The 20,887-nt window shown below is 43.9% G+C and overlaps 1 protein-coding gene across 1 annotated transcript; it reads left to right on the top strand.

The window, feature by feature from the left end:
- Positions 1 to 8,300: 8,300 nt before the first annotated feature.
- RSL1D1 (ribosomal L1 domain containing 1) lies at positions 8,301 to 20,536 on the top strand. The gene is made up of 9 exons (XM_010850677.1): positions 8,301 to 8,474; positions 11,273 to 11,412; positions 13,193 to 13,331; positions 14,217 to 14,365; positions 14,453 to 14,554; positions 16,593 to 16,686; positions 16,775 to 16,900; positions 17,779 to 18,051; positions 19,837 to 20,536. The coding sequence occupies exons 1-9, from the start codon at positions 8,376 to 8,378 to the stop codon at positions 20,161 to 20,163; spliced, it is 1,449 nt and encodes a 482-aa protein (XP_010848979.1). The 5' UTR covers positions 8,301 to 8,375; the 3' UTR covers positions 20,164 to 20,536.
- Positions 20,537 to 20,887: the final 351 nt, after the last annotated feature.

Below are 20,887 nucleotides of genomic sequence, written 5' to 3'. Positions count from 1 at the left end.
GTCCAAGGGACTCTCAAGAGTCTTCTCCAAAACCACACTTCAAAAGCATCAATTCTTCGGCACTCAGCCTTCTTCACAGTCCAACTCTCACATCCATACATGACCACAGGAAAAACCATAGCCTTGACTAGATGGATGTTTGTTGGCAAAGTAATGTCTCTGCTTTTGAATATGCTATCTAGGTTGTTCATAACTGTCCTTCCAAGGAGTAAGCGTCTTTTGATTTCATGGCTGCAGTCACCATCTGCAGTGATTTTGGAGCCCAAAAAAATAAAGTGTGACACCGTTTCCACTGTTTCTCCATCTATTTCCCATGAAGTGGTGGGACCGGATGCCATGATCTTCGTTTTCTGAATGCTGAGCTTCTTTGTATTTAATTTGTATTTAATCTGTCCTCTAAACTCAACATTAGTCTTTAAAGTGAAATAAACAAGAATAAGCAGTAAAAGAAATTGTAATTTTATGATTTATATGAGCCTAATTTGCATTCTAAGGCATTTTCACCAAAAGTTCTATGAGTTTAGTGAAGAGCGAGGCTACTGATAATTTCTACCCGAACAATAGTTTAGCTAGAGGGGACATAATGAAAGAAACATGTTGAAATTGTTTTGCACTCTTGTTTGTGACTGTCTAGGTTGAGACTTCACCCCTCTGAATTGAGCAGTACAGTCTTCCTAAAGAACTTTGCTAATAAATCACACAAATTGTTACACTTCAAACAAAAACTATCTCCATTGCCATCTTTGCTATTTTCCTGGCAAATACACTTAGTTTTAGAATAAAAGAAAGAAATTTTGAAAGATTAGATTCTGAAGAGTAATTACTATTTATAAAGAAGGTCAGGCAGACAGAATGTGTACACAAAGGAGAATTTTTTTAATTAAGATAAAACTTGCATACAGAGAACTGCACAGATCTCAAGTTTAACAATGAATTAACCTGGTATATACAATTATGTTAACATCCCCATCAACATATAGAACATTTTCATCACTACAGAAAGTTTCTTTCTGCCTCTTTCCAAGCCATCCCTTACTCCTGCCAAGGCAATCACTACTCTGCCATAGATTAGTTTTGCCTGTTTTTGAATTCCAGGTAAATGGAATCATATTATGCACCCAGATGTCTTTTTTCCAGGGGTGTTCAGAGATTAATTAACTCACCTGTCTTATCACTAGTTTATTCTCTTTACTGCTGGGTAATTTGTTTGAATTATCATTAGAAATGCAAATGAGTAAATAAGCCAGAGAGGAAAGCTTCACATCTCCTTCCTTTATCTGCTTTTATAAAGCTGTTACCACACACAGACCACTTAGTATTCCTTAAAGGTGGTGAAATAACTTGAGCTTCCCTCCCGATCTATCAGTCTTGAGTGCCTGCTGCACTCTGTTCCCTTTGATGTGCCCTGTCAGTTATAACACTGGATTGTCCCAGGACTTCCCTGGTGGCCCAGTGGCTAAGACTCAGCACCCAATGCAGGGGGCCTGGGTTTGATCCCTGGTCGGGGAACTAGAACCCATGCAGAAAACTAAGACTCCGTGCAGCCAAATAAATAAATACTAAGAGAAAAAATACTAGATTGTCCCTATCAGACTTTCATGTTGTTAGAGCCAAGTTCATCTGACTTGTACCTCTGCTGATTAACTCTTTAAATCTCAAGGCTAAGTCCTTGTTTTCTTTTTTGGTAGATTTTACTAAATTACATGTATGAATAACTTTTAGAAGTTCTTTTATTGATCACTTATTGACCTATCATAATACTTCACAGAGGCTATTGAAAGTGAAAGTCACTCAGTCCTGTCCAAGTCTTTGCAACCCCATGGACTGGAATTCTCCAGGCAAGAATACTGGAGTGGGTAGCTTTTCTCTTCTCCAGGATATCTTCCCAACCCAGGAATTGAACCGGGGTCTCCTGCATTGCAGGTGGACTCTACCAACTGAGCTATCAGGGAAGCCCAAATATTGAGGCTATTGAAAACCTTCCTAATTTAAGTAAAGATGCACTTTGACTATCAGTAACATTTACCAGTTACATACTGTTGTGGTTAAATGAACACAGTCCTCCAAGAAGTTGTCAGCTGCTTATCTTCAATAATAAAAGATGATCAATGGTGCTGAAAGCACCCCCCCACACACTTTTAAGCCTAGAAATCACTTCTGAGAATAGTCTTGATGACATTTCTCAGGGAATATAAGGCTGATAGGATTAAAAAGTTGTCTTCCTAAATGGTGTACAAGGAGGCGTTGGTGTCCTTTGTGAGACAGAGTTAAATGGGGTGCTCAAGGCACCCACACAGCTGTACACAGATACAAGGAGAGAGCTAAACAGGAATAGCAAACAGGTTAATAGTTTCCCTACTGAAATTTTATCTGGTTTCACTGTTTTCCTGCTTCTCATTCACTAGGGCCTTCATTTCCTAATTTTTTTTTTTTAATCAGAATCTAGTAATTTCTTGACTTAACAACCTCTTCTTCCCTCCTTGAGTTTAGGCACACTGCCTCCCCTCTTTCAGACCCTAAGATGCACATTCCACTTTCCAATCCTTTTAATAATGATTATTTTCAGCAAAGGGCTAAGCCTGTCCTATTACAGTATGTGCCAGGTACTATGTACATATATACGTTATCTCATTCAATTCTCTTAACAATTCCAGTGCAGAACTAGTTTCCTCTTACATATTTAAAAAAAAAAAAAAGAGGCTTGGGAGATTAGCTGACTTGTCCAAAGCTAAATAACTACTATATTACTGAGTTAGGATCCAGACTCAAATCTTTCTGACCAAAAAGACCATATTCTTCCTATTTCCCTTATGTAACAGTCTATACTGTTAGCAATACTGTTTCCCCTCATGCCTAGATCAATATTTCCTAGCAGATTTCAATACCAGGATGGATCTTGAGGACACTGACAGAACACTTTAAAAATTGCTTTTAGATAACTCAGACATGGATATTTAACTATATGGCTTGTTTTGCCATTTATACTAATAATTATCTTAACTCTGCAGGGCTGTCTAGATTTACTAGTTGATTCTAGCAAATATTTATTTTCAAGTAACTAGAATTTGAGCTCCATCATTAAATTTGTTATTAAACTTTGTTTACCATCCAGCAACATCTTCATACATTCTTTGCAGGTAGTTGCACTATGATTTATTAAATCCTTTATACGATTAAATACTACTTTGCATACAGTTGATGCCATTTTGTTAATAAGCAGGCAGATTTGCAACTACTAAAAAAATTTCAAAAATAAAGGGAAACCTTTTAGTACCTTCAGGAAAACAATAGTATTCAGTGAGACCTAGATACTCAAAATGTTGACTGACTCTTACTTAATATATGCTTACTAGAAAAGAAATACTACAAAACTTAGTAATTGTCCCATTAGAAATGTACATGCTAATGACTTTGATTTCTTCCCCAAGATGTTAATGTATTAATTTTTAAAAAGCAATTTGCATATATGGTTCAAGATACTTATTACTATTCCTTTAACTCCATTTCCACTAATAGAACTCCTTTTATTATTCCTTTACAAGTACAATTTTCATTTTGGTTGGCAATTATATTTAATTCATTTTAAATTGGATAAAGGATAGATGGGCATAAATAATGTAATTAAGTAGGTGGAGTCTGGATAAAGTTTACAGAGTATTAATCTTGTGTGTGTTCAACAATATCTTGAGTTTAAAAAGTTTTAAAAAGAAGAGGTAAAATTGACTGCAGTTTAAGAAAAATTTAAGTTACTTAATTTATGAATGAAATATTTACCCTCAGGTATTGAGTGAAACTTTATAGAATAATGTGGATTATTCAGGTTAGTTCTCTTAAAAGACTAATTGACAAGAGTAAAATATTTTCCAGCATAAATCCCAAAGTTAAATAACATACTGTGGCAACTACATCTATACGGAAACAAATGAAGTACAATTCACATTTAAAACTAGTGCTCACTAATGGCTAATTTAGGTCTTAATAAATAGCAGGCATGGATATTTAGAAAGGGATAAAATTCCTTGAGAAATTTCACTGAACATGAGAATGGTTTCAAATACAACAGAGCAAAAAGAATGAGGATTTTTTAAAAAATTATTTGAATTAAAAGGTCATTGATGACTTTAGAGGGAATAGTAATAGTGTGATTGAAATGAAAGAGGAGAAAGCTGAAAGCGCTTTATAGCACTTGACTACAAAGACAAAACAAGGTAGGGGAAAAAAATAGCACGGCACTATTTCTTAAGAACATACATGAAGCACAAAGCCAGCTACTGGAGAAAAGGGAAATGAAGACAATGGAGGAGGAGCAAATTAAAAGAGTAAAGCCTTCAGAAGGTAAGAAGGGATTCACAGATTCAGTGTCCACTCACCACGTGCCACGCAGACCTTGTGTGTACCAAGTAAACTTGAACCCCAGTTCTGGTCTCAAAGGACTCAATCTAGTGCATAGAGGAAACAAACTAATCAACAGTCACTATCACACAAGGGTGAAAACACTAAATTTAGAGAAGAATGCTTCTTACCATTGCTATTCTTTCAGTTTGTAAGTAATCTGAGTTCATGCGGCAGCTTATAAAAATTACAGCATTGATCACATCCTGCCTCATAGGTCTTACTTTGCCCTATTGCCCTGTTAAGTTGTAAACTCCCTGGTAGTAAGCACATACATGAGCTGCGACCTATTGAAAGTGAATAGGATAAGACCACAGATGTTCAATCTGGAGAAATAAAAAATGCTAACTAGTAATTCAACAGATGCTTTAGAGGTTAACATAGCATTTATATCTACATAAATCTATATTTAAATATATAATCATGTCCAACTCTTTGTGACCCCATGGACTGTAGCCCGCCACGCTCCTCTGTCCATAGGATTTGCCAGGCAAGAGTACTGGAGTGGGTTGCCATTTCCTTCTCCAGGGGATCCTCCTGACCCAAGGATTGAACCCGTGTCTCCTGCACTGCAGGCAGACTCTACGACTGAGTCATCAGGGAAGACAGAGAGGTAGATAAGCAAGTGCTATTATATATGTTATCATTGATAGTAAGGAGAACTGGCGATATAAAGAATTCCCTGGGACACGAAAATAATTTCACTTACTTCATCTGCCTTAGCCTGGGCTTCCCTGGTGGTTCAGATGGTAAAGCATCTACCTACAATGAGGGAGAACTGGGTTCAATTCCTGAGTCGGGAAGATCTCCTGAAGAAGGAAATGGCAACCCACTCCAGTATTCTTGCCTGGAAAACCACATGGACAGAGGAGCCTGTTAGGCTACAGTCCTTGGGGTCGCAAAGAGTCGGACACGACTGAGCGACTTCACTTTCACTTTCATCTGCCTTAATGGTAAATAAAAGTTTAAAATATACCAATGTTCCTTTTCCTCTCTCACTCATATCTCTCATTATCCTTTCACTGAAATTGTTTTCTATAAGGTCACCATGACTTAACTGCCCAACAAATGGCTTTTCAGAAGTTCTTCAGTATTTATGGTATTAACACATCCTCACTTCCCCATTTCTAAGCACCCTCTTGGTTTTCTTTTACATCCTAAACAATTTCTCGATTTTATAGGCTCTTTTTTCTCCTGTCTCCTAACAGGGTTTCTCCATACCTCTATTCTGACTCTCTGCTACTGCTTGTGGCAATCTCATGTATTTCCAGTTTCCTTTTTTCTTTTCAGCCTTGCTGTGCAGCCTGTGGGATCTTAGTTCTCCCTGCAGTGGAAGCTTGGAGTCTTAACCATGGGACCACCAGTAAAGTCTCACTAGGTTGCCTGAGTAGTCTTCTCAAAGCTTCACCCAGAGCAAGTAATTTGAACAACAGAAAGAGGGAGGGGAAAAGAACACTTAAGGTTGAACCTATAGTCTTTTTATAACCTAATTTCAAAGTGACATCCCCTCACTTCTGCTCTATTCTATTTACTAAAAGCAAATCACTAAGTCGAGCCCTTACTCAAGCCACAGGGGAATGAAACTCCATCACTTAAGGCTTCAGTCAATTTGTAGGCATGTGACTCTTTTAACCACTACAATACCACAGAAAGATCAACCTTCCTAAAGTCTAATTCATTACTAATTCCTCTTCTTCCCTGCTGCTGCTACTGCTGCTAAGTCACTTTAGTCGTGTCCGACTCTGTGCGACCCCATAGACGGCAGCCCATCAGGCTCCCCCGTCCCTGGGATTCTCCAGGCAAGAACACTGGAGTGGGTTGCCATTTCCTTCTCCAATGCATGAAAGTGAAAAGTGAAAGTGAAGTCGCTCAGTCGTGTCCGACCCTCAGCGACCCCATGGACTGCAGCCTTCTAGGCACCTCCGTCCATGGGATTTTCCAGGCAAGAGTAGGGTGCCATTGCCTTCTCTTCTTCCCTGAGACCAGTTCAAAAACCTTGTATCCGTATGGTTTTTCCAAAATATAAAACTTCAGCTTGATAATAAATTCCTTAACCTACCCACTCTAGCCTCATCTCCTCCTTCTCCCCTCTGCACATCCCTACTCCAGCCACTTACTACATCCAAACACCACCATCCTCTTTTGCCTGAATTCACACTGTTCCCTTGGCCTGGAAGTCTGGCTCTGGACTTGAATTCAGGTGACACAACATGTGGCAGCCCCAATGTTCTTTTCAGAATACTAGGAGACACAGTACATGCAGCCTAAAGTAACAGCTCATTATCATGTTAAAATGAATTCCAATCTGCTAGCAGATCAATCTGGAATTCCATTTAGAATTCCAGATTCTAAAACAGGCAAGTGGGAATTGGTGCCGAAGGTTTAGAACATTTTTCCTACAAGTTTTTGGTTAAACACAAAACGAGACATAATACTGTAAATTAACTGTATTTCAATAATTTTTTTTTTAAAGACAAAGTCAGTATTAGAGATCAGCAGAACTCCCCTTTTTTCAGCTTTGGCAATAAGGAAGGAGCATTTCCTTGAAAGCAACTGACATGGAAAGCATCCCACTCCCATCCTTTCAAAATTTCATAGCTTTTTAAGAAACATATTTGACTTACAATACAGTGTTAGTTTCAGGTGTACAACACAGCGATTCAGCTAATTTCTTTATCAGTAATTCTTTGCTGCTTATCTATTTTATGTACAGTAGTTTGTACTTAATCTTTTTAATTAAACTTTTTATTTTGTATTGGGAGTATAGCCAATTAACAATGTGTGACAGTTTCAGGTGGACAGCAGATGGACTCAGCCATACATACACATGTATCTATAGCTCTTTGCAAAACGAGCCATCCTGAATATCCATCAAAAAGCTCCTAAAAAAACCTCTGGTTTACCTCCGTGGTCAAAGGCCATATGACTGTAAAAACAAACAAACAAAGAGGCAAAGACTTAAGTACTGACTTAGACAACCTCTAAGATACCTTAAGAGAAACGGGCAACGTACAGAACGATGGGCATAGAGCCTACTGCTTGTCTTAAAAAAAAAAAAAACTAAACTAAATTGAAGCCCAACCATCCATAAAGAGAAAAAAGTATAAGTTTCCTAAATATACGTAGACGGAGAAGGAAATGGCAACCCACTCCAGTGTTCTTGCCTGGAGAATCCCAGGGACGGGGGAGCCTGGTGGGCTGCCGTCTCTGACGACTGAAGCGACTTAGCAGCAGCAGCAAACATACGTAGAACATCCCTGGAAAGCTCCAGGAGAAACAGGTAACCAGTGGTCACCTGTGGGGCCGCGGGGAGGGAGAGGGGCCTTCTCCCGTTCTCCAGTCTGCACCGTTAGCTGCACTTGCTCTTACCTCCCGCCTCTGTGAAACTCGAAGCTCAGGAGACCGGCCCCGGCTCACCGTTCGGGCCCCACACCGCTTAACGACTCGCCCGGTGTTTCCCGTGCACGGAACCGTCACCAGCCGGCGGGGAAAGGCCTGTGGCTGGGGAGCGGCGGGGGTTCGCCCCAGGTCACCCGGCAGGTAGGTGATGGGGCCAGATTCCCCACGCCCAGCGCCTCCTGCTCCAAAGTCGGGGTCCACCCAGAAAGGGTGGCCCCACCGGGTGGGCGGACCGGCCTCCTTTTCCGCTTCAGGGCGCTCGCCCGCTTTCGTGGAAGAGTGAGAGCCAGGCGTTGCCACGCAGCTCCCCGCGCCTCACAGACACCGGGAGCTGAAGAAACTTGAGAGGCATCTATGCCCCTCATCGTAGCGACTCAGATCCCAAAGGGAGAACCTACCTCAGTTTGCTCGAGCCCGCCAATCTCTGACGCCGCGACGCCGAAGCGTTCGACCCCGCGCTCCCGAAAGTGACGCGAGTGTCCGGTTCCCGCCTCCCAGCTTCCGGCTACGGGCGTGTGTCCGCGCGTGCGCACGGAGAGCGAGTTCCCGGGTCGGCACGCGAGTCTCCACGCGGTGAGGGCGACATGGAGGCTTCGGCTTCTAATCCGCCGTCGACCTCACCCGAGACTTCAGCTTCGACTCCAGAGACCCCGCCCGGCCCGGAGCAGCTGGACGTAGAGCAGGTGAGTGGCCCCCGGGCGGGGAGTTCGGAAGCGGGGCGGCCGAGGCCTTGTGAGTCGCGGATTCCGAGGGCGGGCTCCGCGCCGGTGCGGACGCCTTCTGGGCTTAGGGTCGCTCGTTCGCGGTGTCCTCCGCTCTCCCGCTGCCTTAAACAGCCGGCTAGATGCCCGCCTCCTCCAGCCCTGCGGCCTGGCTCTCTTGAGTTGATTTTTTTTTTTTTAATGGCCGCTCCGCGCGGTTTTCGGGGTTCTAGTTCCCAGACTAGGGATGAAACCCGTGCCATCTGCAGTGTGAGCTCAGAGTCCTAACCGCCGGACCGCCAGGCGAGTCCCTGATCCTGAATTGGATTTCAGATATACCTTGGGGCCCTGGAGTGAGGCCCACCTGGTTCTGCTTCCCTGCCGTTTGCCTTTTTTGCTTTTGTTTCTGATAATTCATAAATCTCTTGCTACTGCTAAGTCACTTCAGTCGTGTCCAGCTCTGTGTGACCCCATAGACGTCAGGCCACCAGGCTCCCCCGTCCCTGGGATTCTCCAGACAAGAACACTGGAGTGGGTTGCCATTTCCTTCTCCAATGCATGAAAGTGAAAAGTGAAAGTAAGTCGCTCAGTCGTGTCTGACCCTCAGCGACCCCATGGACTGCAGCCTACCAGGCTCCTCCGTCCATGGGATTTTCCAGTACTGGAGTGGGTTGCCATTGCCTTCTCCGATAAATCTCTTAGTTGATTGCAAATGATTAGCGCAGAACACAGAGTAGCCTCCAAGGAGAAGTCCTGGGAGGAGGCGTCGCAGCACAAGCAGCAGTCTGGCAGCTGGTCTCTTAACAAGCCCGAGAGGGAAGCAGGCTCCTACTGAAACAAGGCCTCCGGCAGCATCCGTCTGCGCCAGCTCTCAGCAGCATGGAGACTCGTTGTCCAGCGAGGAGACATCACGCCTCTCGGCTCCAGGGTCCCTTTTTGAGGAGTGGTGGTAAAGAACCCACCTGCCAGTGCAGGAGACATAAGAGACACAGGGTTTGATCTCTGGGTGGGGAAGATCCCCTGGAGAAGGAAATAGCAACCCACTCCAGTGTTCTTTCCTGGAGAATCCCATGGACAGAGGAGCCTGGTGGGTCCATGGGGTTCCAAAGAGTCAGACACCACTAAAGAGACTTAGCACACACAGTTACTGCAGGGGAGTGGGTTATGGTTCTATCAGTTGCTCCTTCTGTCCCACACACATTGCCCATCAAATTTCTCATCTAAAGTAACACTCTCAGTTTATCACTCTGAGACACTTTCAGTGTTACAGCAGGTTTTTAAAAAATATTTATTTGACAGATCTGGGCCTTAGTGGCCTCATGTGGAAACTCTTGGTTGCTGCATGTGGATCTAGCTCCCTGACCAGGGTTGGAACCCAGGCCCCTGAATTGGAAGCACAGAGTCTTAGCCACTGGACCACCAGGGAAACTGCTAGCAGATGTTTTAAAACAATTGATACGGAAGTTCATGCTGGCCCCTGTGACTCCATTTTGAACTGCCTCACAGAGTTTTTGTTGTTCTGTCACTAAGTCGTGTCCAACCAGAGCATGCCAGGCTCCTCTGTCCTTCACTATGTCCTGGAGTTTATGTCCACTGAGTCAGTGATGCTATCCAACTGTCTCATCCTCTGCTGCCCCCTTCTCCGAGTTTAACATTGCTTAAATGTTTTAAGTTTTTCACAAGATGAGTAGGTATCAGATCACAAAAGGAATCACCTTATAACAGCAGTACAGTGGGGCAAGAGAAAAGGGAATGTCTCTAAAACAGGCCCAAATTATACCTTGAAAACCAGACGACTGGTTTGGCTCCTTCTGGGTATTCTTAAAGGAATGCTTTTTTAAGGTCCTACCAAGTTTTCCCTTTCAGTTCAGTCGCTCAGTGGTGTCCAACTCTTTGCGACCCCATGAAGCACAGCACACCAGGCCTTCCTGTCCATTGCCAACTCCCAGAGTTTACTCAGTCATGTCCATTGAGTCGGTGATACCATCCAGCCATCTCATCCTCTGTCGTCCCCTTCTCCTGCCTTCGATCTTTTCCAGCATCGGGGTCTTTTCTAGTGAGTCAGTTCTTGGCATCAGGTGGCCAAAGTATTGGAGTTTCAGCTTCAGCATCAGTCCTTCCAATGAATATTCAGGACTGATTTCCTTTAGGATGGACTGCTTTTCCCTTTAACATTCTGATTAGGCTTTGTTAGAAATAAAGCTGCAAATTAGAAAGCTTTATTTTTTGTTAATCTTTATTGGAGTATAGTTGCTTTACAACATTGTATTAGTTCCTGCTGTACAGCAAGATGAATAAGCTGTATGTATACACATACCCCTGCAGTTTGGCCAAGTCGCTTGATCCTTGGTAACTTCCTCAGATTTAAAAATGGGCTCTGCTGTCCAGGATCAGAGAAGGTGATGCAAACAAAACAAGGGGGCCGGGGGGGCCTGGCGCATGATAGGCACTCAGAAAGTGTGAGACGCAGATGTACTGTGCTTTTATGGGGTTTGCTGCCTTCATTGTTGAGTGCGGGGGAAGCGTGCTCCCACTTAGTGTTTTGTTTTGGCCTTGTGGGGACCTGTGCCTCCTGCAGTGGAAACTCAAGAGTCTTAACCGCTGGACTTCGGGTGGCTGCATTCCTCTGTTTACAAATTACACAATCTTGATGAGTATGGTTGTGGAGATTACCTGTGAAAATAGAAATTGAGCAGGGGCGAATTCTGGGGAGGGGCTAGATTTTGAATTTTGCTAAATTGAATTGAAATTTGACTCACTTGTGTATCTCCACTTTGCAGGTTAAGAAGGCAGTGGAGGCTCTGTTGGCACATTCCAGATCCAGGAAAAACGCAAATGGATTACTTCTGAATGAGAATGAAAATTTCTTTTTAATGGTGGTATTATGGAAAATTCCAAGTAAAGAACTGAGGGTCAGATTGTAAGTTCTTGTTTTCTACTTTTGCTGGTCTTAACTGCTTGGCTGTTTCGTGGAACTTTAACAGCTGTCAACTTAGTTTTTGGTGGAAACTTTGTAAACTCAAAATATCTGATCTGAAAACCATCGGATTTAGACATGCTTAAATCTTCTAAAAATTCCATCAGTTTTCTGAATGATTGGTGGATGATTTGACCAAAGCCAGATTCAGTTCTGTTGAATCTGAAAACCTGGTTTTTGAGAGGACAAAAGTTAGAATAAATGAAACAGCTTTCATATTTTCATAGAATCTGTTATCTTTCCATGTCCAACTAGTTCCAAGTTAAAATTACTGAGGCGCTAAACTCATTCCTATATACAGAGACTATTAAAAATTTGACAGTGAATTCCTTACAGAAAAGAAACCCATGAAGATTACACATTCTTATTGCTAGAACTCTTAGGTCAAAGATGCCAGACTTAGCAAATAAAAATACGGGGGAATTTTTTTATTAGTGTAAGTAGGTCTCATGTAGCATGGGGACATAATTATACTTAAAAAATGATTCAGGTTTAACTGGGTGTCCTATATTCTGTCTGGTAACCTGCCTCTCTGTGGAATCCTTCATTTCCAAAGCTAGCTGCTCTGTTATAGAAAGCAAGATGCGGGGTAGCTTTTCTTTCCCCCATAAGAGTGGAGGATAGGGGTTACGAATAACTTCGATTGGAGATGTTATCCCCAGATGTCCAATGGTTAGGGCTTCACCTTCTAATGCTGGGGGGTGCAAGTTCGATCCCTGATTGGGGAGCTGGGATCCCTCATGCCTCTTGGCCAAAGACGAAAAACAGAAACATTGTAATAAAGTCATTGAAGACATCTAAAAACAATTTTTTTTTTAAAGAATGATCACAAACTGGGAAGACCCCTGTAACCCTCAGACTCTCTTAACTCATGGCCATGAGCAGCCCTAGCCATGTTGCTTTAGTTCCTGCTTCGCATATCCGGGCGTGCTCTTTGTTTATTCCACACTGTGGCCCTCACATTGTCCAGGTTATTTTCCCAACCGCTCACCTCTTGGTGATTTCTGCCACTTGCCGTCTCATTGTCCAAGCCCTGCTGCTGTGGCTTGCTCTCCTCTTAAACTAAGGAAATGTTTCCTCAGGACACACAGACCTAGCGCCCGAGCTAAGCCTTTTTTGCCCTTTTTGAGACTCAGCATAATGCATGTTTGCTGGGGCCTGTGGGTTTGCTCTCTTTTCTGTTTCAGCTCTTAAGAGTTATGATTATGGAGCCCAGAGGTTTCTGCAAGGTAGCGTTCTGAACCAGAACTGCCCTGATGAAACTGGATTATTCTCGTGCTTCATAGTACATGTGTATATACAGTAAACATATAATGATCAGACCTCCCTAGCGGGCCAGTGGGTAGGATTCCACCTTCCAATGCAGGAGGCATAGGTTTGAACCCTGGAAGGAATTAAAATGCCATGTGTGTTGTGGCCAAATAATAGTTACATTTGTACTATTTTGAGAGTCCTTGATATATTTTAACTCTTAATTGCATCCCAAATGTTAATGGTATTTCGGTCTGTGGATATTTGTGGTGATTTAGTATTTGAATCTTAACTTTTCTGTACCATTGAAAACTGTGCGTACGTGTGTGCTGTGCTCAGTAGCTTATTTGTTTAAAAACCATGGATAAAGTTTATTGAAATGATTGGATTTATTGTGTATTCTGTGGGATATAAACATATATATGATCAGTTATAATGCTTTATTCCTTGGTCTGTCTCATGTATTTTGCAGGTCTTTGCCTCATGGTATTCGATCAGATTTAGCAGACGTTTGTTTATTTACCAAAGATGAACCAAATTTAAGCTCTGAACAGACAGAACGTTATTATAAGAAGCTTCTAAACAACCATGGGATCAAAACCATTTCTCAGGTAGGGAGCAGGTTAATATTTTCAAGGCAACTAAAGTTTGGATTCAGTTGAAGTGATAGGAGGGTCTTCCCTGGTGGTCCGGTGGTTAAGATCCTGTGCTTCCACTGCTGGGGGCCTGGGTTTGAGCCCTGGTCAGGAAACTAAGATCCCTCATGCCTTTTGGCTCTCCCCTGCGCCTGACCCCCCCCAAGAAAAAGATTTCAGTTGAAGTGACAAGTAATACATTACCTAGTACATGTTCCTCTCCTGGGAATTTAATTTTTAACTTAATTTACCCATTGGCTTTGGGTAGGGCATATTCCCTCCAGCTTGTAACGAATGATCTGTTGAGGTTTGTTGGCCTAAGATCTCTACATGAGCATCAGTGATGTTTCTATCTTGAAGATTTTACAGAAGGTTGCTCTGTTAAATTGCTCCTTTCTCCTTCGGGGTGTCCTGGGTTTGCCTCTGGCTCAGCGCTTCTCGCCGTTTCTGTGGTTGGTGGTGCAGTGTCTTTAGCTGAGGGTCCCGCTCATTCCTCTGTGTCCCCAGCGGTCAGTCTAGTGCCTGTGCTGTTTTGGGCACATTCGTGTCCACGCAGCTGTGACTCCAGGGCATTTTAGAATCTAAACACAAATTGTCCCTGTGTTTCTTTTTCTTCTCCAGGTTCTTAGTTTTTTTGTGTTTTTATACTTTCTCTTTTTTCCCCTCTGCTTGCTTTCTCCTTTTTCTTTTTTATCGAACTATAGTTGGTTTACAATATCGTTTTGTATCTGTTGATCCCGAATTCCTAATTTGTCCCTCCCCTCCCCTCTCCCCTTTGGTAACCATAAGTTTGTTTGCTGTGTCACTGAGTCTGTTTCTATTTTGTATATTCATGTTTTTATATTTTCTTAAATTTTCTAGATTATCCCCTTTCGAACTTTAAAAAAGGAATATAAAGCCTATGAAGCCAAGCTCCGCCTCTTGGGTAGTTTTGACTTCTTCATTACAGATGCCAGAATCAGGCGGCTCTTGCCCTCACATCTGGGGAGGCATTTCTACAACAGAAAGAAGTAAGTTTCTCAGCAGTGACCGGACTTGAGTAACGTGATGTTTATGGCTGTTATGTGCTGCGGTAAAGAGCCATTGTGTTGTTCTAGGGTTCCAGTATCTGTAAACCTTCAGTCCAAGACTTTATCTAGAGAGATCAACGACTGCATTGGGGGAACTGTCTTAAACATCTCTAAGAGCGGCTCTTGCAGGTAGGTAAAAGGCGTGAATGTGTGCCTCTGTTTAATTTTGTCTTTAGTAATGGTTTTATTGGGGTTGCAGAGTCGAACACGACTCAATGACTGAACAACAGCGATGGCTGTATAAACATTTATAAGATGGTGTTAATGAAATCAGATTCTTCAGATAAACTAAAATTCATTCCTTAGAAGTATGCAGTTCTCTAGAACGGTGCTGCCCCCTAGAACTTTCCCCAGTGCTGGAGACGGTCTGTGGCTGTGCAGTCTCACAGGAGAATGAGCCACGCATGGGTGCTGAGCTCGTGATGTGGCTGCTGCAGCTGAAGAACCGAATTTCCAACTTCACTTGTTTTTAGCTGAATTTAAAAAGGCATGTCTGCTGACTTTTACTGTATTGGATAGGGCACCTCCAGATGTTCAGGAAAACAGGAGAATAAGACTGATGCTTAGGGAATGTTAGTAGTTCTGGGCTTCTGTGTTGACCAGCATCATTTGTCCTTTAAAGTCAAGGCCCACTTCAGTCTTGCTTTAACTTCTTGAGAAGTGAGTTCTGCATCTCCCCTGTTTTACCAGCCCGTCTTATATCTCGGCATGGTCTCATGGAGCTTCTCTTTGCTGGAATGCTGAGCTGGGTGGAATCCCCACACCCACCAAAGACCTTTTAGGACAGTGACTGCATCCCAGCCTTCAGGTGGACAGAGCAGCTCAGCCTTTTTCTTTTTTTTTAATTAGACTGAGAAGCAGGTTGAGTTTGAGTGCTTGAAGGGATGGTTAAGTTTGAGTTGTGTGGAGGAACATAATTCAACATCATTTCATAAAACACGTAATCTGATGACTGGGACATCTGTGGTGTAGGGATGAGCGGCTGCCAGTAGGGCAGGGCTGTAAAGCCTTTCCACCCAGAGATACCCCAGAAGCCCATGTGGACCCAGTAGTCACATCCATAAAAAAACAGGCTCACCAGGGAGGCCAGCCCTCAGCAGTGTCTCCGGGCGAGTTAGAGCAGGGCATGGCTGGGGAGACCGATGGACTCTGGTGTCATCTTCTGCCTGCAGGTGGGAACCCTCCTACTTGGGTGAGTTAAGCAGCTGAGTAGAGTTGATGGGCAGGCTGGATCCCCCATAGGCTGACATAAAAGCAGTGGTCTTTGGGAATCAGTTAGCTTGAGGGTCAGAGGCCTGGTTCAGGGTGTGGTTATAGGTCGGTGCCAGTGGGCACACAGGATGGGCGAGCCCCTTCTTTGGTTTGAGAGAGGTGGGTCACCAGCCCGTGTCACCCTCATTCTGCAGATACCCCACCAACAGCCAGCCTGCCTGTCAGCTCCCCTGGCAGGGAGAGTGGGAGCTGGCAGGACCAGGGGACCTGGTGGCTGAGCTGTGGGCGCTTTTGGACTCTCCACTGGCCCGTGGGTGCCCTCTGCTTCAGCTGAGGAGATAGTTTTGCTCTCGGCCAGAATATGCTATTCCACGAGCAGCTGATGCTGCGTCAGGGCAGTGGGGCTATAAAAATAACAAGCGGTCCTCCTGGGAGTGGGTCCTTTCCAGAGCAGCCACCATCGGGGGTTATCACCCTCAGCAAAGCTTGAGGGCTGCCTCGGGGACCTGTGTTCTCTAGAATGCAGGTAGAATTTCCTGTGGCCCTCCCCACTGACCCTCCCAACCTCACACAATTATGTGCCAGCTCCTCGGTCACTTCTTATTTTGATGGCAGGGCTATAGTTACTTCACAAAGTTGTGCTAGTTTCTGCTATACAGTGAAGCGAATCAGCCGTACATATACACGTACCCCTTCCCTCCTGGATTTCCCTCCCATCTAGGTCACCAGAGAGCAGTGGCTAATCACCTCTTGATATTTCAGGAGGAAGGTGTTTCTTCTAGAACAGGAAAGATGATCATTTTCTCTTAAAATAAATGGAGGACCTGAAGATCTTAGAGTTTCTACCCTAAAAAAAAAGTTTGAGTTGTGTACTTCTGTTTGTCATATACCAGCCTATGCTTTATTTTGAGAAGCAAGTTACATTTTCACATCTCTGTGTCGGATGCTTTTCCAGCACTATCCGCATCGGTCACACGGGGATGCCGATTCAGCACATCGTTGAAAATGTCGTTGCTGTTGCGAAAAGTCTCTCGCAGAAACTGCCAGAGGTATGGTCTTGCAGATGCCTCGCAGTCAGTCCTTCATATTAAAGAAGCAAAACCCTCACGGGTGACGTTGCTCTTCTCTCTGTTTTAGAAGTGGGAGAGCGTGAAGCTCTTGTTCGTGAAGACTGAGCGGTCGGTTTCCCTGCCTGTCTTCTCTTCCTTTGTCAGCAGTCAGGGTGAAGCCAAGGGACTCCGCACACGAGATCTGTTGAAAAAGGTTAGTAGAAGTTCATATCCTGGACAGGCTTCATCATGTCTATAAGCACAGCCCAAGAAGAGAGAACAGAGGTTCAGAAGAACCTGCAGGAGAGGCTGAGAGGAAGAGGAAACCCAAAATCTAGGCCGTCGAGTACTTGGTTATTTGTGGGCAAAATGTAAGACTGCTTGAGGCTGACATGCCTCTTGCTTCTGGTGTGTGGGTTTTAAGTACTGCTGGTACTGTTGTGAAAAGTGGCAGGAGAGAAAGTGGACCCTTTTGTTATTGGCTGGACCAGTCTCCTAGTTGATTCAGTCTTTCTCCAGCCCTGTTCATCCATGTGTCCAGTGAGTGGTTTTTTGGTTTGTTTGTTTACATGCCTGAACAACAATGTCCAGTATATAAGGTAAGCTACACACATCCTCCTGTATTCTTTAAATCATCTTTAGGTTATAATACTGAACGCAGTGTGAACGCTATGTAAAGAGTTGCCAGAGTGCAGTAAATTTAAGTTTTGCTGTTTTGAACTTTGGGGATCCCGCCCCCGAATATTTTTGATTCACATCTGGTTGAGTCTGTAGATATGGAACCCTGCGTGTATGGAAGACCAGCTATTTCACAACACATACTGTACAGTTCCGAATTATTCATAACTCGACCTATAGACGAAGTTGACTTCCACACAGCCGGTGACCACACGCTTCACATACCCAGGTTCTGGATAGAATTCACCACATAAAATGCATCTTTAGCTGTGGAGTTGGGTTTCAAGTGGTGGCAGTGGGGCTCGTTTGCTTGGATCTTGTGCAGGTCTAGGCCCTTTCAGGAGCTGACGAAAGACCTGACTACACGTGCTAAGAAGATTCCACCTTTAAAATTACACTTGGTTCTTTTTGGAGGTGTCAAAGAAAAGCCGGAAGAAGACAGAAAGAGCTCTTAAAAGACAGCAGGAGAAGAAAGAAAAGAAGCTTCTGAAGCAGGCTGCAAAGGCCAAACCTGCCCCAACAACCGATGCAGTGGCCCCCAAAACTGGGGGCGTTCCAACCCAGGACCCTGCACCCCAGGAGGAAACCGGTGGGGTGAGCGCCCTTCCTAAAGCACAAGATGATTCTGAAGATGAAATCCCATTGCTGGTGCCATTGAAGGAAACTCCAGCTGCAGGAAGCACCAAGGTATTTTCATTAATATTGGTTCCCATTGTGGATGGGTTCTGGGGCCCACGTGTGCCGGCAGGCACTGCTGAGGGACGGGGAGTGCTACACCTGGGAGGCAGCTCTTGTAGAAATTTGTGAAGCAAGGGATGAAAAATACCAGGGTGAGCCCCAAGAACCTCTGACTGACTCTGCCCCCCTCTTTAAATATTGGAGTGACCTGTAGTCAGCCAAGGCTTTCTTCATGTACCTTGGAATCAAGGGAGACTCAGCCATATTAATAATGCTAATAATTCAACCATGTTGCCTGTGGTTTTGAAGAGCAGATTCCGTTTGCGAAGGTGAGTCCTCAGTCACCACAGAATTGATCTCAGAAAACTTACCTGAGGGGAAACTTGGGTGCTGGGTCCTGCCTCTAACACCTTTGTAAACACTTGGCCCTGCGTGGCTCTTAACAGAATTCTGACTTCATGGGTTTCAGAGGAGGTAGTTTAAAGGAACTGAGTTTTTTTATTTTGGGGTGCTTTGTTAATGTTTTCATTCAGAGTATCCATCCAGCTATTGGGGAGAGACCTCAGAGTCAGAAGGGAGCAGTGGGTCCTTTTTAAGAGATTGGAGGGTGGCCCTCGCCATACGTCTGGGAGACTCACAGCCTCTCTGGGCATAGCCCGTCAGGGTTGTCCCATGGCTGTCCCTGCATTTTACCTATTAGGTATATTTTCGTAACAGTAATCCTTAAAATCCTTCAAATTCTGTTGAAATTCTTTGAACAGAATTATAATTTTCCTCTGTTAGTAAAAATATTCCTTTTAAAGTATCCCCACAGTGCTATTGAGATTTTTTTAATACACTTGAAATTAATGTTGATGATTAGTATGTTTACTGTAAGCAGTATAATTGTTTCTAGAAGTAAGCTGTATTTGTTTTAACGTGACTGGAAGGTGATATGCTGGAGGGGAAAGCATCGCTGCCGGGGTTATACGATTCAAGAGTATTCAAGTGTCAGCAGTTCCCTGGAGGTCCAGTGGATGGACTTGGCGCTTTCACTGCCATGGTCCCGGGTTTGATCCCTGGTCAGGGAACTAAGATCCCATAAGCTGTGCAGCATGGTTGGAAAAGAGTGTAGAAGTGTGTGTGCCTTTTGAACCACCTAGGAAATTTGGGGAAAGATACGAAAGTTTCATCATATTTTTAATGTTTTTCAAAATTTCCGTCTGTTGTTTTATACTGTCAGAAACAAAGTCCTTTTGGTGGTTTTGTCTATATTGTCTCTCTGTGTGGGACACAATCCATTGCTGGAATGTTGTCCTCAGATCATCTAGGGTGTTTGGAAAATCCAGGCGTCCCAGCCTGGAATACAGTCCCCACTTTTTTCTAACACGCCCCACAGTTGGTTTTAACTGGATAACCAGCCAACCAACCTGGTTTTCAGCAGGGTAACCCACTGCCCTAACACACATATAGGGAATTTACTCCTGGGGGTGAAGAAAAGTCAGGATGAGGTCACAGGTCTCCCTGCTGTGCTCCCAACGTGTGCTTCCCGGAGCCCTTAGCCCCAGCCATAGGAAAAGATGGTTTTCCGCTGATTGCACCAAGAAAATGCTAGGGTCCTTTTCTACAGTCATTAATAATGAAATGCAGCTAGCTGCCTTTCAAAACATTTGCAAGGCAGAAGGAAAAGCCGTTCCTTACAATTTGTGCTGCAGTGTGCCTTTTAGGGGTTCTCTAAATTTTAAGAACAGAAGCTCTTTTGGTTACATTGTTAGTAGTCTGGCCCATATTCACCCTCCTTTTTCTTTTTCTTAGATACAAAAAGCTGCAATAGGAAAGAAGTCTCCGAAAAAGAGTCCTGGTCCCAACACAGCTCGTGGGAAGAAGAGAAAGGCCTCCCCAGCCCTGGAGACCCCAGTAGCTGCGGAGCCCAAGACCCCAGGGAAAGGCCCAGGGAAGAAGGCCAGAGTCAAAGAAGAGGTGGAGAAAGAAAGAAACTCTTCCCTGGGGAAAAAAGACCCAAGACAGACTCCCAAAAAGCCAGAGGCCAAGTTCTTCACCACTGCTAGTAGCTCTGTGAAAAAAGCCCCCCGTACCCTGACACAGCGACCCAAAAAACCCAAAGTACTCCAGTCAACCTAAAATCAGAGACTCAACCAGCAGGAAACTCAGCTATCCGAAGAGCTTGTAAAAAAAAATACCTGGGTTCTGACTCTGACCCCTGCTGCAACCTCAGAGTGAGGCCTACCTGGACTTCAGTATATTTTTTAATACCTCCGCAAGTAATTCTGATAAATATTCATGGGTGTATGAGAACCAGTGGTTGGAAGTAGGTCCATTTATTTTGTTGTTCTTCTGTGTATTTGCTAATGTAATAGAGGGAAAGTATAGTGCTTCTTCGTGGTTGTGTTTTTTATTATTAAAGTGTCACATTTGTTTCACGATACACTGTTGGCATTCCAGATCTTGTCGGTGTTTTACTTGAATAAAGCCTATGAGATAATTCTTGACTTCATCTGCTTTCAACCATTTGTTCACTTGACAGCTCCATTACAGTAATTTGTGCAGACGTATCCAGAGCTTGTCTGCAGGCCACTGGTGGACTTACATGCGAATCAGCCATGGAACTGGTGACCAACTCCAGTTTCATGGCCCCCATGCCGAGATGGATCTTGGAAAAGACCCTTGAATCAGAAATAAAATAATTGATTCCATGGCCCAAGGTTCCAGATCACCAAATTAGCATGAATTTGTTGAGGGAAATTAACTATCATCAGTTAGAGAAGCCCTGGATCCAATCCTGCACATTGGAGGCGAGAAAATACTTATTTCCCATAGCCTTTCCTTATTCCTCCAGATTACTCCT

Source organism: Bison bison, unplaced genomic scaffold (genome assembly GCF_000754665.1).
Source record: "Bison bison bison isolate TAMUID 2011002044 unplaced genomic scaffold, Bison_UMD1.0 scf7180017864293, whole genome shotgun sequence".
Classification (NCBI taxonomy): domain Eukaryota; kingdom Metazoa; phylum Chordata; class Mammalia; order Artiodactyla; family Bovidae; genus Bison; species Bison bison.
The sequence above is the reverse complement of the archived record's forward strand: the minus strand, read 5'-3'. Positions and strand labels throughout refer to the sequence as shown.

Excerpts from the sequence above, each read along its gene's own strand:
- RSL1D1 (XM_010850677.1), top strand. The coding sequence starts at position 8,376 with ATGGAGGCTTCGGCTTCTAATCCGCCGTCGACCTCACCCGAGACTTCA. Across the intron at positions 8,475-11,272 it reads AGCAGCTGGACGTAGAGCAG|GTTAAGAAGGCAGTGGAGGC; the intron begins GTGAGTGGCCCC and ends TCCACTTTGCAG. Across the intron at positions 16,687-16,774 it reads TCTCGCAGAAACTGCCAGAG|AAGTGGGAGAGCGTGAAGCT; the intron begins GTATGGTCTTGC and ends TCTCTGTTTTAG.